We start from the raw sequence: 16,036 nt of genomic DNA on the forward strand, positions 1-16,036 counted from the left end.
TATATTTGTTTAAATGTTTGGACGTCCTTGCTTGAAACGATTAAGTGTGTCTTGACGTGACCGTCCTCTCATAAGGAGCTTATTGGTCATCTAATAAGTGTTAGTGTACAGCGTGACACACAAGTTCGTGGGCCAGACAGGTGAGGTCGTCTGGGGGGTGAATCTCAGCTTACTGGCACTTGTTGAAAATAAATGACAATGCGAAAAAGGAGGTCAATTTTGCAGGGTTCCTGTGTGAAAGAGGCAGGATAATCGCACAATGTCTGTGTGAAACAGGCAGTATTTCTGCGAGGTCTCTATGCAAAAGAGGAGGTCGTTTTTGTTTTAAAGTATAAAAAAAAAAAAAGGCAATAATTTGGCGGGATCCCTGTGAAAGGAGTACATTTGACTATTTTGTAATTTGCCAGATAACTGATCAAATAAGTAAGAAATAGAATGTTTCTGTGTAAAACACATCAGTAATGCACAAGTCTGATATAAAAAGGTGAAACATTTTCACGGTCTTGCTGGGTGTCTGTGTGAGTGAGGAAGTAATGATTTTGCAATGTTGCTGTGTGAAAGGCGGTAATCTTGCAATTAAAAAAAGTAAGCAATTTGCATGGTCTGTGTTGACAAGGCAGTTTGAGTTTTGCAGTGTCTCTGTATTAAAGAGTCAGTTGGCGACATTTGGGAGTCAAAAAGCAGTCAAACATTGATATTTATAAAGTATGATCATCATTAATTACTCAACTCACTTTGAGGCCTGTTTGTGACTGCTGCCCACAATGACAGCATAGCTTAAAAAAAAAAAAAAAAAAAAGGCGCTAATCATTCAATGCAAGACAAAAACTATACAAAGAAAACAAAAGATCAAGTAAAAACATATTGTGACATTAAGAAAGTATTTTCTGTTTTATTGCAAACGGTATGCCGGGATCATAAAAGAAGCTGAGTTATAATCACTTCACAGGTGGCACTTTCACAAAAATATTTTATTTCATTATTATAATTACAACAAAGGCAGTAAACCATATAAACTTTCTCTTACGTACTTCGCCCTCGCCGACATGGCGGGAAGTACCTTAAATAAAATTAAATAAATCACACCTGACATGTCACATATTATATCTGAATAAAAGAGGATAATTCATATTTCTGCAGGGAACAAACAATAGTTTCATTGCAATCAAAGTCAAATCTGAAAACATTCCAGATCAAAAGGCTTTCATTTTGAAAAGCCTTCTGACTACGACAAGGATGTAAACATGGCAGTGAAGGCTAAAAAAAAAAAAGGCAAGAAGCAAGTTTGCTCCATCAGTGCGAACTCTATATGGACAAAAGTATTGGGACAGCAGGCAGGACATCTACATGGAGGATCAGAATTGGTCCGGCTATTTTGGTTCGCTCTTCTGAAAATCGATTGCTCTTTTGTGATTTATGCACTACGAAGCAGAATCGTTATTATCAAAAAAGGTGGGTGAAAAAGGCATTTTCATTTTGTAGAATCTGCGTGAGGAGAAATATTGGTGGGTTTCTGCGTAAGAAAGACAGTCCTTATGAAGGATCTGTGTTGGAAACAGACGTATCATTACATGAATATGAAACCAATTTTGCAGGTAATTTTCATGGTAATTTTTCTTTATGCAAAAATGGTGGCCATTTTGCAGATGATAACTGCATGGTCTTTGTATGAATCAGACTAAAATTTTGTTTTCTTTGTTTGAGAAGTTGTAAATTTGAAAGAACTCCGTATGAGAGACAGCAGTGGCAAAATGTCAGTGACTAAGGCTCTGACTTTGCAGGTTGTCCGTATGAAAGTGATGATAATTTTGCAAAAGGTGAGATTTTTTTTTTTTTTTCCAGGCTCTCTCTGAGCTAATGGCTGCAATACTGCAAGATCAGTGTGGAAAAAAGGTAGTAATTGTGCAGGGTCTGAGTGAAATAAATTCTTAAGGTTCTCTGCGTAAAAGGGGCGGTTGTATTCAAAGGGGTGAAAGTGGTCCCAATTTTTGCGTATCTGCGAGAATAAGGCTGTGATTTTATATTAAAGTTGTGGTAATTTTCCAGGATTCCCGTGTTAAAGAGGTAATCATGATGCAGGGTTTCTGTTTTAAAGAATGACGTATTTAGCATGATCTCTGTGAAAGTGGCTACAGACATGCGAACTGAACTCAACTCCTTTCTCGAACGTTAGATCATCTTTGAATTTGAAGCAAGAAAAAGCAACAACAACATAAAACCAAAAGAACAAGCACAACATTGTCTTGGTCTTGAGGAAGTTGTAAACCCCATTTTGTGCAGCATTGTGACAATCAGGACGGGAATCCTTTCTCATGGAGTGAGAGTCCCCCCCACACCTTTTGTGTAGGCTTCAGCTGTGCTCTTCCGTACTTTTAAAGGTTCTTTCAGATCCAGCTTCCCTGCATACTGATTATCAGCTGGCTTAATCTTCCTGTCATGAAACGTCTCAAAGCGACAGGAAATGCATATCCAGTAACCTACTCGTGTCTTTTCCCTCAGTCTATGCGGTTGCCACAGATTGTGAAGCGGTCAATCTCCAGAAGGTCCTTTTTTGGAGCCTTGGGTCTAACCTCGGGCTCATGCTCCTGCTCCACTTTGGGGGGCAAGGGAGCATGCTGCAGGGGTTCGAGTACAGGAGACGGCTGGTCAAGAGGAGGGGGAGGTGGCGATGCAGGCGCTGAGGCCGAAAAGTCGCCAGAAGGTGGAGGAAAGTCCCACCTTGGTGCTGGCTGAGTGGTCACTGAAGAAGAGGAGGGTGAGGAGGAAAGACGGACGGAGGGCAGTTTTACGTTCGACTTGGTGTCATCTGTGGAGAACAAGACGAAAACATAATGTTGGGGTTCCCCTTGACATGGACAATAGCACAGCACACTAAAACCACAATAGAATTACAATTTTATGGATCAAGACTATGTATGGCGGCGCAGTAGAGCACTGGTTAACAGATGACTTAAAAACAACAAAAGACAGGCACTTGAATATAATTGTGCGGTGGTGTGGCACTTAAGTAAGCATGAGGTTGAAAGTGAGGTGAACATGGTAGCTGACGTTGTGGTTTTAAACTCCAGCTGAAAGATGTGGCGTCTTGTCGCTTCTGTGACTCTAGGAAACGCTGACTGGAAATGACACGGCATCAGGATCTTTCGTCACTTCAAAGCTCCCATTGAGAAGTGTGGGTGGGACCACGCGTGGAGGTGAGAACTGAGGGGATTTGACTGCAAATGACAATGAGATGGCACCACCTCCAGGAAAACGTGACTGGCGGTGTTTGGCCTGATGACGTGCGTGTCGACAAGCAACGACGGCCCCAAACCGCACCGTTTGTGCAGTCTTACAAGAAGAAAAGCAAGTGTTAGTGGGCGTCCGTCACAGTTTGTTGTCATGGAAGCGATGAAATGACATTTCACGCTTGTCTCGTGTTGACGTGGGCCACTGTGCTGAAGAGCTGGTCATTTAGTAGAAATTTCCGATGAAAGGGGCATCTGTCATTTTTAAAGGATGACCTTGTCGAATAGGTTTTAGTTTCATATGGTCTCTGTGTAAAAGTGGCAGCCATTTTGGGGGACCTGTGTCAGTGTGGTGGTTAATTTTCAGGATGCTTTGAAATGTCTCCGTGTAATTCTTTTAGGCGTAGCTCCGTGAAAGAGGCGGTGCATTTGACCAAATCTCTGTATGAAAGACACGGCAAGTTCATTGGATCTCAGCAAGAAAGGTGGCAGTTTGACACAATCCCTGCACGAAAGAGATTATCATATTCTGGAATTTCTACGTGATCACTGCATGAAAGAGTTAGTTATATCACAGAGTTTGCTCTGGGGTAAATCGCATCAGTGATAAATGCATTATGGAGAAGAAAAAAAACCCGCTGTGTATAGAGTTGGCTATTTTTCAAGATCTATGTGGCAATAATTTTACGGGACCTCTGTGACCTTTTAAATGTAGTTAGTCACCTGAATGTTGATAGTCACTTAAATGCTGCACAGAAGCTGAGATCAAATTCCTTGTTTGGCATGCACAAACCTGGCCAATAAAGTTGACTCTGATTGCAGACAGAGTCTGTCATTTTAGAAGGGTCTGTTTGAAAGAGGCTACAGATGCATGAAGCCAACGGTTTCCAGGGCTGCATTACCTGAGGGTGTCGTGGTCGTAACGTGGTCGGCCTTCTTGTTGGGAGTCTTGGCTGAGGAGGACGAAGGCGCGGCGCGGGGCTTCTCGAACAATTTACCCTCCATGTTGGCCCTCTTGACGTACACGCATGATTTGCCCAGCAGCACAATGCTGTTCAGAACTTTCAGTGTGACCAGTCTGCGGAAAAAAGAAAGGTTTATTTGATAGGAACTCTGTGCGAAAGTTGCAAAACATTTCACAGGTGTCTCAAGGCAAAGGACGTCATTCAACAGGATGATTCGTAAAAAACAATCAACTTTCAGGGTCCGGTGAATGAGGTCGATAGTTTTGCAAGGTATCTGTGTGAAAGTGGCTGTAATTCTACAGGGTCCATTAATATGTTAACATACCAGGCATGTTCTCAGTTCGTTGTTTATGTGTCATGTAACGTTAGCATACCGTACAATTATTCAGCCTGTTGTTGCCTCTATTCTATTTTTATTTGAAATTGCCTTTCAAGATCATATGTCTTTTCTTGCTGTTGGATTTTGTCAAATATATTTCCCCCAAAAATGCGACTTATCCTCCAGTGAAACTTACATATGTCTTTTCCTTCATTATGATGCATTTTATGGCTGGTGCGACTTGTACTCCAGAGCGATTTATAATCCAGAAAATATGGTAATTCATTTAATTATCCATGTAAAAAGGAGGACCATTTGACAGGATTTCTGAAGAGTCTCTGCAATAGAGACAAATTTGCAAAGTCTCTCTCTTTGGAAAAGGCCACAGGTGTGGCGCTTTGTGTAAAACACACTGTAGTTTTCATATAATTTAAACAAATACAATTTGGGGTGTTTCCCTTAATTTCAAAGTGAATGAGTAAGAAATATATATTGGTGGTGGTGACTCAAATTAGGATTATTTAGCCTTCAGTGAATCAAAGGTTTGTGCCATTTTCCCCTTGTCTAATGTGTACTAAAATATGTCGTGCACTACTTGCTCACATTTCTAAATCCATCCGTCCGTCAATTTTCTGAACCGCTTGCCGGAGACTATACCAGCGGTCATCGGTCAGTAGGCGGGGGACACCCTGAACTGGTTGCCAGCCAATCGCAGGGCACACAGAGACAAACAACCATCTGCACTCACACCAACACCTAATTGGGAATGTTCAAATCAGCCTACCATACATGATTTTTGGAATGTTGGACAAAACCGGAGTAACCGGAAACTGGAAACCCATGCAGGCATGGGGAGAACATGCAAACACCACACAAGAAGAATTGAACCAGCAACCTCTGCACTGTGAGGCGGACGTGCTAACCACTGCCTCACCGTGCCGCCCCATTTCAAAATCAGGTAACCGAAATATATTGGTTCTCAGTATGAAGCTAAAAGCTATCATGTTCACTGGGTCCATTGTGATACATTTGTAGTCCAAGTGTGCCATCATCAGGGCTAAACGGAGCGTTGCTGATGACGGGCAGACAAAATTAGGTCTGCGGAGCTGCTGCTGCATGTGATGAGGTGTTAAACGCGAGCGCATGTCAGTATGGCTGAACTGTTGCCAGGGCACGGCAGTGTGTTCCAGCAAGGGCTATTTTTAAACCACCGAGATGCCAGCCGAGATGACAACATGGTACTGTTCACCCCGAAGGGGAAACTCTTCAATGGCGCCGACCCGATGGGATACGGCGAATGAGCATAGGGAGAATGCGAGGACACAATGTTGATGCTTGTTTAACGCTGTGGTCTGTGAGAATATTTGAGTCAGTTTGATGACATACATAAGTGTGCTTTGATTAAAAATAGATGCAGATATAAAATGTGTCAATGGGCATGCAAAAGCTTCTACTGCATAAGGGGGAAAAAAACAGCTCTTTGAGAAAGAGGCGGTCATTGTGGAAAGAGGCGGTAATTTTTCGGGATCTCTGAGATGGGGTCATTTTGCAGAGTCTGCATGAAAGGGGTAGTAATTTTGTTTTTAATCTTAAATGTGAGTAAACCAAACGGCCTTTTTACAGGGTCTTTGTGTTAAAGTGACTAATTTTGCGGGATCTGTTTCAGAGGCAGTGATTTCACAGGGTCTCTGTGTGAAGGAGGTGGTAATTTGGGGGGATTTCAGTGAAAGAGGTTTTCATTTCCCAGTCGCTGTGTGAAAGAAGCCATTACTTTAAAGGCTCTCCAAGTTACAAGAGGCGCTACTTGTGTGAGAGGAGTGTACATTTTCAGGATAACAGCGTGAAAGAAGTGGAAATGTCATTGGATCTAAGAAAGACATGGTAATATTGACATTGTAAGAAAGGTGGAGTTTTATAGGACTTCAGTGTGAAACAGGTGTTAATCTTAAAGTGTCTCAGTAAATGAGGTGGTACTATGTGAAAGGGAGAGTAATTTCGTAGCATCTCTAATTGGAAGAGATGGTACTCATGCCTATTCTCTGTGTGAAAGAGGTGCTACCGTTTGAAGTGAGAGGTCCTTTTGCCGGATATCAATGTGACAGCGGTGGTCATTTTGCAGGTTCTTAGCGTAAAAGAGTTGATACTCTTGCATGGAAGGACAGTATTGAAAGAAGTGGTACTGTGTGAAACTGGCAATAATTTTGCAGGATCTTAGTGTAAAACAGGCTGTTCTTTTTATTCTATAGCTGTATAAAAGAGGTGGTAATTGTACAGAATGTTTGCGTGAATGTCGCATACTTTTTCTGTCATTTTGCAGGACCTGTGTAAAATTTTATAATTTGACAGGGTTACTGTGTGCAAAATCCTCAGCAGCTTTGATTGAAAGAAATATTTTTATCTGAACCAAAACCAAAAACACCCTCATTTTAGAATAGTTTTAAGCTTTCCAAGCATCTTATAGCTGTGCTAAATTGCACACTTGCAATAGGAGCAGGTTTAGTAATAGTGTGTTCCGAGAATACTAGACGCTCAAAAAAAGTGCATCGACTTCAGACCATTATTTATTGCTTCAGAGAGACAACACACATTAAAGATAATTGGATCTTACCCGAGATAAAAGAGGAGCACACACGTGTATGACAGGGCTCCTTGCACCTTTACTGAACTCATGACCACCCGGATAAGCTGTCCAAACACAGAATATAAGGTGTTGACATAGAGTATTTGCAGGTCAACAGCATTTAGAAGGTGCGGCGTCTTACTAGCACGGCCAAAGGCAGCGGGATGAAGCCCATCCGGCGGGCCACTGAGTCGCTGTAGTCCGTGTATGCCTAACATAGAAAATACTTGATGTCAACAGATTATGTTGACATATGTATGTATTTGATGTGCCCTCTTTGCATCCATTGCAGCCTGGTGATCCTGAAAGGGGGATCCTTCCATCTGTGGTCCCTTCTCAAGGTTTCTCATTTTTCCCCTGGTAGGAGTTTTTGAGTTTTTCCTTGCCCTTTTGGGAGCCCAAGATCAGGGGATGCTTTGAGAATAATTGTCAATTGATTGTCTATGTGAAGCCCTTTGAGACTGCTTGTGATTTAGGGCTATACAAATAAACTTGACTTGACTTGAGATTAAGGGCGTGGTCAAAAGAAGTCGTTGCTTACATTCTTCTGTCGACTGCTGACGAGATCAAAAGCCAAGCTGGCTCTGTATTCACTGTAAACCTGTCAGACAACAGAAGAAGACGTCAGAGAAGGGAGACTTATTACAAAAAATAAAATAAAAATAAAAACTCCAGTCCTTACATCTGCTGTGATGTCATTGAACTTGGTGATGAAGGCGTGTTTGATGGCGTCAACCGCCACTTCGGAAGTGAGGACCATGAAGACGTCGGGGAACAACACCCACAGGTGCTCTGCAGCAAAAGAAACAAGTGCAATCACTTCATCGGATTGATTAGAAGGTGAATTGCTTGTAAATGATACGTATGTGACATGTTTCTTATTTTTCGTATTGCCTTTTTTGTGTGATTTGGTTTTCAATCCCAGTTTACAGACATCCTATTGTTTTTGTACAAAAAAAACCATGACTTAGCCATCCATGTCCAAGAATCGATGCACATTTACCTAATTCATCATCTTCCTTGCGCTATGACGACAAGACACCAAGACAATAACTCTCCCGGTCTGATCGGCAACATCGGCATCGCAAATCCGGTCAATAAATCAAACCTTCAAAATAATAGTATTCAGTATAACAACAGTTTCACCACACAAAGGTAGTAATTTTAAGAGATTTTAACATGAAAGAGATTGCGAAATTAATTTTACGGGCTCTCCGTGTGATAAAAGTTGATTTTTTTTCAGTTTAATGTTCATCCACGATTTAAATATTAGAAATATCACAGTATGATGCAGTGCGTCACAAAGTAGTTTTAGCATAAACATATTTACGTGCATGTATCTACTATAACACTTTAAACCTTACTTCACAAGTGTAATATCTCTACTAATGCAAAACTTTTCCTAGTAGAAGACATTCTTAACAAGTCTTCAAGGGATGTTCACACTGCACTACAAAGAAAGTCCAGTAATGTAGTTTAATAATAAGCTTCATGCCCATTTTCACATCGAAACATTTGACTAACAACACGAAATATGCTTTGAGGCTCATTCTGAGAAAATCTTGTTACTAGCTCATCACAAGCAAGTATTCTGGAAAGCAACAGTGACTGATGGAAAAGGGGCTGAAACGAGCGCGGCGGTGTCACAGTTTGGTTGACAGGCTGCGTCTGTCAGTCAGCGCCCACGCGTTTGCCTTCAGGGGCGTCTCGGGGATATGACGCTTGTCATGGAGTTGTCAATCGGGCTGTCACGCTGTCCCCGCTCAAGAGGACTCCCCCTGGAGGGTAAAACTGCTCACGGCGCAGCAAGATTGTCCCAACAGTCCAGCCATTCGCTGACTGCGTATGACTTCTCTGTAATATTTCATGCATGTGTGTGCATGTGTCTAAGTGCTAGAATGAGGTCAAAGTGAAACAAAAAAAATAAAAAATAAGGTACAAATTTGGAATTGATCTTGTGCAAAGATTCTTCATCATGGTTAGAAGGGCTGAGGATCAAGCCCACAATATTCGGGTTGGGAGATGACCACGCTACCAAGTGAGCATCCACTTCCCCTTTTAAAATTACAATGAGGTATTCTTGGATAAGCCCCACTCTAACTACAGTTTTCAAGATAATTACCCAGATTCCATGAGAACTGCTCCATATTCCTCAGACACACGATGAGCATGAGAACATAGCTGGTGAAGCGCTCTTTGATATCTGGCAGAGAAAACAAATGACATGTGGGAACATGACAAGTGCTGCTAAATTCTAACAACGTGCCATATCAAGCTCATCAAATAAAATTTGATTTGTTTACTTTTGCCTTTTGTGAGCACAAGCTAGTTTTTCAGAAGGATAAATAATATAAAAAGAGGTTATTTTAGAATGTATATGAACTTTTCTCTGTTCACTATTGATGAGATGCTAAAGCATATCTTACCACTGTTGGACATTTGGAACAGGTTGTTCTTTTCAAATTTCTTGAAGACACTGCCTTTGATCTCCACGAACTGTGAAATGAGAAGCAGTTTCATTCCTTTTGTCCAACTCAAGAGTCATCAAGAGGCACTTTTATCTTGCCCAATGACTTGAGTGTGTGAGTGTGTCTGTGTACTAACGTTACTGGACATCATGATGGTGAGCAGAGACTTGTTATGCGAGTTGAAGGCGACGTTTAGCGTGGAGGCTTGGACCATGATAAGGATGGCGTGGAGGACTTTGGTATGTGATGCTCAAGAAAACAAGTTCAGCAATGAAAGACATAACAAAAAAATGCAATAAATGACTATGTAGTCCTTCAAAAAATATTTGTATCCACCATACAATCGAAACATCTCTCCCCTCCAAATGGTCCCCTAGCCTACACCCAAAAAGTGAGAGAACGTGGAAGGATACAAACATAAAAAACAGCCATGAGGAAGTGAGGGATGACTCCGATGCTGTCCCTCTTGCGCTCTTTAGGCTCTGTGGCTGTCCAGTACAAAGCGTCCAAGATGTCTTGGCCGAAGGAGGAGAAGAGGCGATCTGCTACCTGTTGTCACGGGTGAGGAAACAACGGAAATAGATCAGTTTTAGTCCAAGGTCAAATTGTCACCAAACTTATAAGCAAGATGGAATTGTTAAGTGTCACAATACTGAAAAAAATAAAACAAAACTCTAATCTGTGTCTGTTTAATTGAACTCAAATTGTGTGCATTTCCCCATCCTACCTCCAGCATGTTGTAGATGAGGTAGAGTTTGATGACGGACTGCCCTCTGATCAGGTGGTACATCATGGCGTAGTCCACATAGTGCATCATGAAGAAGCACAGCACCAGGATGAGTCCTTTCAAAATGTCGCACACCTGCGCCGGCTGCAGCAGCCTCGATCCACTGTAGAAGCACACAATCACTCCATTGACCTACACTAGATACTACACAATACATCCAGCATCTATTCCACAATTCCACAAAGTCCTGCATGCCAGACCTCAAGATACAAAATACTAAACATGCATAAAGTTCAATCAGTATCAGTATTATTGAATAAGACACATTTTGCAAGCCCAGTGTGAAGATAGCTGCTTACAATTCCAGTGCTTATGGATCAAAAATGCAACTTTGCAAGCGAGCATTAAGGTGCTGTGACAAATATAGCCCAAGGACTTATGACGCATCACAGGTGAGTAGAAATCCAGCATATCAAAGGCCAAGGTGTTTGTTGGCGGCATCTGTGTGTAAAAGATGCACTCTTTGAATGACGGATTATGATTTGAAAAAAAAAAAAAAACACATCACCGACGCGCTCATATTATATGCGATAATATTTGCAAAAGAGACAGCCTTGGTATGTCACCCGAGGCAATTCATTAAGATTTACCTCACTTTTGAGCATAGGCCCGCCCACCACACATCATTAATACTGCCTGACTCCTGCTTTCTACTCATCACATCACTTCCTCACAGGGTGTATGGAGCACATATAGATCTAAAAGGGATGAAGTCTCGCTGGTGCCATGCGGCTCAAATTTCTAGGGCAAACAAGTTGCGACTAAAACAACAGCGCCTCTTGCTGGTTGTAGCTAAGTAATGCACGCTATCGTTCCTCCTTGTTTTTCTTTTGTACATACAAGCAGCATGTTTGTAGTTTTTGAGCAAACACGGAGGATGAACATGCACACTCGGCAAATCTCCGCTGACCTGGTTGAAAGCAATACTCGCGATGATAGAGGAACAAAACACTAAGGTGTTGCTAAGTGGAGCACGATGATGAGCAGCTGAACATCTAAAGGACAAGTCTAAAGGACACGATGGAGATGAGAATGCAGGTAGAGAGATGATTGGTTGGCGCTGGCAAGTGAACATGAATAAAGCCGGAGGGAGCATACCTGCTTCTTCTGCAGTAGGGGCATGTGCGTGCCCTACAGTAAGAGAGGGGGGAGGACGGAGACAAACATGGAGTACTTGCTATAAGATTTACTGATTAAATTTAAAAAAGTTCTATAATAGCACATGTGTATATAGTTCATGTAAGATTATTGTTTACTGATTATTGAAAAGTTATTCAGACAGACAGATTTTTTGTTAATCTTTGGGGTTGCACTGACACTTTCAAGAAATCAATAAAAATCGGGCGTCCGGACACAGATTAGCATGTCCAACCCGCAGTTCAGAGGGTGTGGGTTTGATTCCTCCTCCAGCCCTCCCTGTGTGGAGTTTGCATGTTCTCCCCATGCCCGCGTGGGTTTTCTCCAGGCACTCCGGTTTCCTTCCACATCCCAAAACCATGCATGGTAGGCCGATTGAGTACTTCAAATATCTCCTAGGTGTGAGTGCGACTGTGAATGGTTGTTTGTCTCTGTGTGCCCTGCGATGGGCTGGCAACCAGTTCAGGATGTCCTCCACCTACTGCTCGATGACGGCTGGGATAGGCTCCAGCACGCCCGCGACCCCCGTGGGGACAACGGTACAGATAATGAATGGACTGATTAAAAAGAAATTAACTTTCAAACGCTACACTTTTTTGTTGAATTTAAACTATTTGTCAAAATATACTTTTGAGTTTTTACTCATGTACTTATCAGTTTTTACGGTAATTTTAATATTTATTTATTTTTTGGGCTTTTGTATTTCAATGAATACTTTACAAATACATTTAAAATATTTTTGCATTGAAGTATTGGTTATTTTTTTGTTATTTTTACTTTAATTAATAATTTACAGCTGTTTTAAATATTTTTTGCAAAGTGCACATATTCAAAATGTTTAGTTTTTTATCTTAACATTGCAATAAAAATCTAAATATAAATAATTACCTTACATCCCAAAACATTTTCATTTATTTTTGTATAATTCTTATAAATGTTATTAATCTTTCATGTTTGTTTTCTTTTCTTTCCATTAATGTTTTATTGCAGTAATGCACCACCATAAACACAGTAATATATACAAATAGGCTTACTCTTGTTTATAAGGCAGTACAATATATATTGGTTTTGTTCATGTTATTATTTTAAAATTGTAATTTGATAACAATGTAAAATTTTGCTATTTGTTGTTTTAATTTTGAAAAAATGTTTCAGTCAGTGATTATTTTTTTAGTTCTTTGTAATTTATCGTGGGGTTCAAGGAAGTGCATTAGCATTTGCATCAAGATACTTACACAAAGAGGACCAACAAAGGTTTCATTGCTGTTTTGGTTCTACCGTGAAGCCGACAACATTTTCAGCTCTGTTTTGGTTCTACCGTGAAGGCAGAGCGACTTCATACAACATGAACCTGTTAGTGTGTGTGTGTGATGTTTCTGACCTGAAGCCAAAGCAGGGCAGAGTGAAGAGGCGGAGCACAGCGAGCAGCACCCTGAGGGGCAGCAGTGTGAACACATACAGGAAGGCGTCAACGCACAGGAAGAAACCAAAGATCATCAACTGCGGGAAAAAAAAACGACGATGACAACAATTGAGAATGAGTGACAACACAGATACAAGTAATGCAACAATCTAAACTACGTACCTCTACATGTGCCCCTACTAAAAAAGTCATTTTCTCCTCACTTTGGTGCTGTGCGTTAATGGCGTCTTAAAAGTAAAACAACATTGCAGTGTTCGAATTGAGGGAGCTGTGAGCCTAGTGGACCCTGGTGGGAGGGTTTCCCTCTTATTGGTGGAGCCCGTGTGAATTTTCATGGAGCAAATAGTAAATATTTTTATAGAAACACTCTAGGAAGAGAAATAAATAAATGTGTGAGTCAAGCTGTTTGACACAGTGAATGTACAAGAGATCTTCTATGTTTGCACAAATTCCTCTCCTGCCTTCCTGCAGTTGGAACTACACTCAAAACCGCCATCTGGTGGCTCAGGACAGAAACAGCAAAAAAATTGAAACTACAGCTGGTCTCATTTTTCCACATAGATTTTCGACCCATCAACAATGACAATAATATATAAAGAGTTGCCCTGAAAAGTCAATGCCTTGACTTACAATTTTTTTAAGATATGATCAGAAATTGGAGTTACAAGTGTGCTTTGGACCTGCGCTGTCAGATGGTGGCAGTATCCATCAAATACCTTTTCCAATTCCTTGGGGATGCGCATGCACGTGTACACCCTTTCTCGACGTTCGGTGTACTTGGCTTCGTTGTGCTCCAGGAAGTAGCCTCGGGTCAGCTCCGTGCAGATGAAGCGGGTCAGCGACGAATCTGGAACAATGCAATGAACACAGCTGGCATTGTCATGTCTGCTGTCGTGACAATGGCTATTCACACACATACTGTAAGGCGTGTCACAATGACAGTGTTAGAAGGTATTAGGATTCTGGTTACCATGACATGTGGAATTCTTCTACGATTGAGTGGATTCACTTTTGACTTGTATGAAATAGGGCTCATCTGATGTGTAATGGGGGGCTGATGCCTATCCCAACAATCTATGGGCAGTAAGCGGGGTACACCCTGAACTGATCGTCGGCCAATGGCAGGGCACACATAGACAACCATTCATGCCCACAATTTTCCCTGTGTGGAGTTTGCATGTTCTCCCCGTGCCTGTGTGGATTTTCCCCAGGAACTCATGCCACCTGCTAAAGTTTTCACAAAGCAGAGATCCTTGATGAATGAAAACAGACCATTATTTGGCGTTTAGCCTTAAACCCCCTTGGGAGTAAATGCAATAGAGCATTTGACTGAGAGACTCTAAGAGGCACAAATCGTCTTTCAAATTCTCCAGTACTTTAGCGACGACATACAGGGGCTTAACACATTTCCAACACCTCTTTTTTTTCTTAATTCAACTTCACCTGTTTATATGCAATTAATGGCCTCCTTTGGGATCCTTTCGAAGCAATGTACTTAATAAAACACCTTTTTGAGTGACACTTCAGGTGTTTACACAAAGGCGATAGGAGAAGCAGAATAAAATCATCATCCCATGCCATCCACCCTATTTTCTCAATTGCTCTGCATAGGTGAACTGACGTTAGGCTTGCTTGTGTCACCCAAGAGTACTGGCGACGTCAAGACTAAATAAACTCGGTTTCACGGTGCGTTTATAAATTACCTTCAAAGTTACTATTTATTAATCAATTCGGTTGAGCAAGTTTGATAGTTTTGACGTTTAAACTTTGCTCATTTAACTTGCTAAACGTTTAGGGAGTATGATCATATGTGAAATGTTAATGTTTTAGTCGCACAGTTGAAAACAAAATAATAGTGGGATGGGGGGGGGTGTTTACCTGCCGAGTGGTCCCTTCGCTCGCGCCTGATGTCAGCGCTAATGTCGTAAAAGCCCAGCGTCTCGGGCAGGGGTGAAGAAATAATGCCTTTTCCCGAGTTGTTTACATCCTGCCACACATGCATCTGTTGCCTGTTTTTGCGATTAGAGTCCGATTCTTTTTCTTTCTCGTCTGACAACTCGGTCCCGGACGTGTCGGCCATTGTTGCCCACCAGTCAGACTTTTCTATGTCGCATAGTTTTGACGTCACTACACCAGCGTCGGCCAAGGTAAACACGTGAGAGGTAATAAAAAACGTGATGACATGACGTATTTTTTAAGCGAGTTCTTATTTACGTTTTTATTATAAGGCAAATATGTGTTTTACTGATGTAGTTTTTACCCTTTAATGTTAGAGAATTAATCACAGGGCTTGTGTTAAATGTTTTTGACAAATGCAAAATTATTTCTTTAAATAAAGTTTATCAATATATTTTTATGTTGCAACGAGGATTTTGGTTAAATTTTTACTTTGAATATAAAAATGTTACGTATTGTTTGTTACAACGCTCATATCATATAAATTATTATTATTTATTTTACCAATGAAGTTTGACAAAAAATGAAAAAGAGCGAGCGACAGAGCGAGAGAGAGAGAGAGAGAGAGAGAGAGAGAGAGAGAGAGAGAGAGAAAAAGAGAGAGATTATAAACAGTAAAATTATAAACAGTATAATACTGTTGAAAAGTAGAAATATATTCATTCCTGCGTTTTCATCACAGTGACAGTAGAGTAAAAAGTAAAAATTGTGCAGGCGATGAAAATATTTTGCAGTAGTACTCAACATAAGCCACTTGGTGTGGCTAAAGATCCACCAACAGTTCTTCCAAGTCAATTCTACCCAACAACAGAAGCCAACCCAGAAAATCCACGGGTTGTGGGGTAGAAAGTGCAGGTTATTTCAATTTAAATGTGAAAATACTTGCACTTATTTTTTCGTTTACTAATCCAATGATTGGAATTTTAAATTTACTTCCATATTGGTTTCTCATTCTGGCATTTACCCCAATTACCAGTTTTAAAAGCTACAAAATAGCTACATTACATTGTTAAAAGCCATAACCTTATCCTCAAAATGTTGCTAATCAACATAATCTGCAGGAGAATCGTTTCCAATTTAGTTGCAAGTTGATTTTCCACCTTATTAAACACCTTATCTGCTTAGAAGGAGTCG

General features: G+C 41.0%; 1 protein-coding gene across 1 annotated transcript; it reads right to left on the minus strand.

The window, feature by feature from the left end:
- Positions 1-737: 737 nt before the first annotated feature.
- On the minus strand, positions 738-15,074 carry tapt1a (transmembrane anterior posterior transformation 1a). The gene is made up of 14 exons (XM_085906099.1): positions 14,825-15,074; positions 13,663-13,793; positions 12,905-13,023; positions 10,327-10,489; positions 10,013-10,148; positions 9,736-9,833; positions 9,558-9,627; positions 9,254-9,334; positions 7,814-7,923; positions 7,673-7,732; positions 7,274-7,342; positions 7,120-7,196; positions 4,130-4,305; positions 738-2,806 (listed from the first exon to the last, which is right to left on the minus strand). Exons 1-14 carry the CDS (start codon positions 15,024-15,026, stop codon positions 2,496-2,498), a joined length of 1,803 nt encoding a protein of 600 aa, XP_085762225.1. The 5' UTR covers positions 15,027-15,074; the 3' UTR covers positions 738-2,495.
- Between the last annotated feature and the right edge of the window lie 962 nt (positions 15,075-16,036).

Source organism: Syngnathus leptorhynchus, chromosome 2 (assembly GCF_054491065.1).
Source record: "Syngnathus leptorhynchus isolate UIUO chromosome 2, UIUO_Slep, whole genome shotgun sequence".
In the NCBI taxonomy this organism is placed as follows: domain Eukaryota; kingdom Metazoa; phylum Chordata; class Actinopteri; order Syngnathiformes; family Syngnathidae; genus Syngnathus; species Syngnathus leptorhynchus.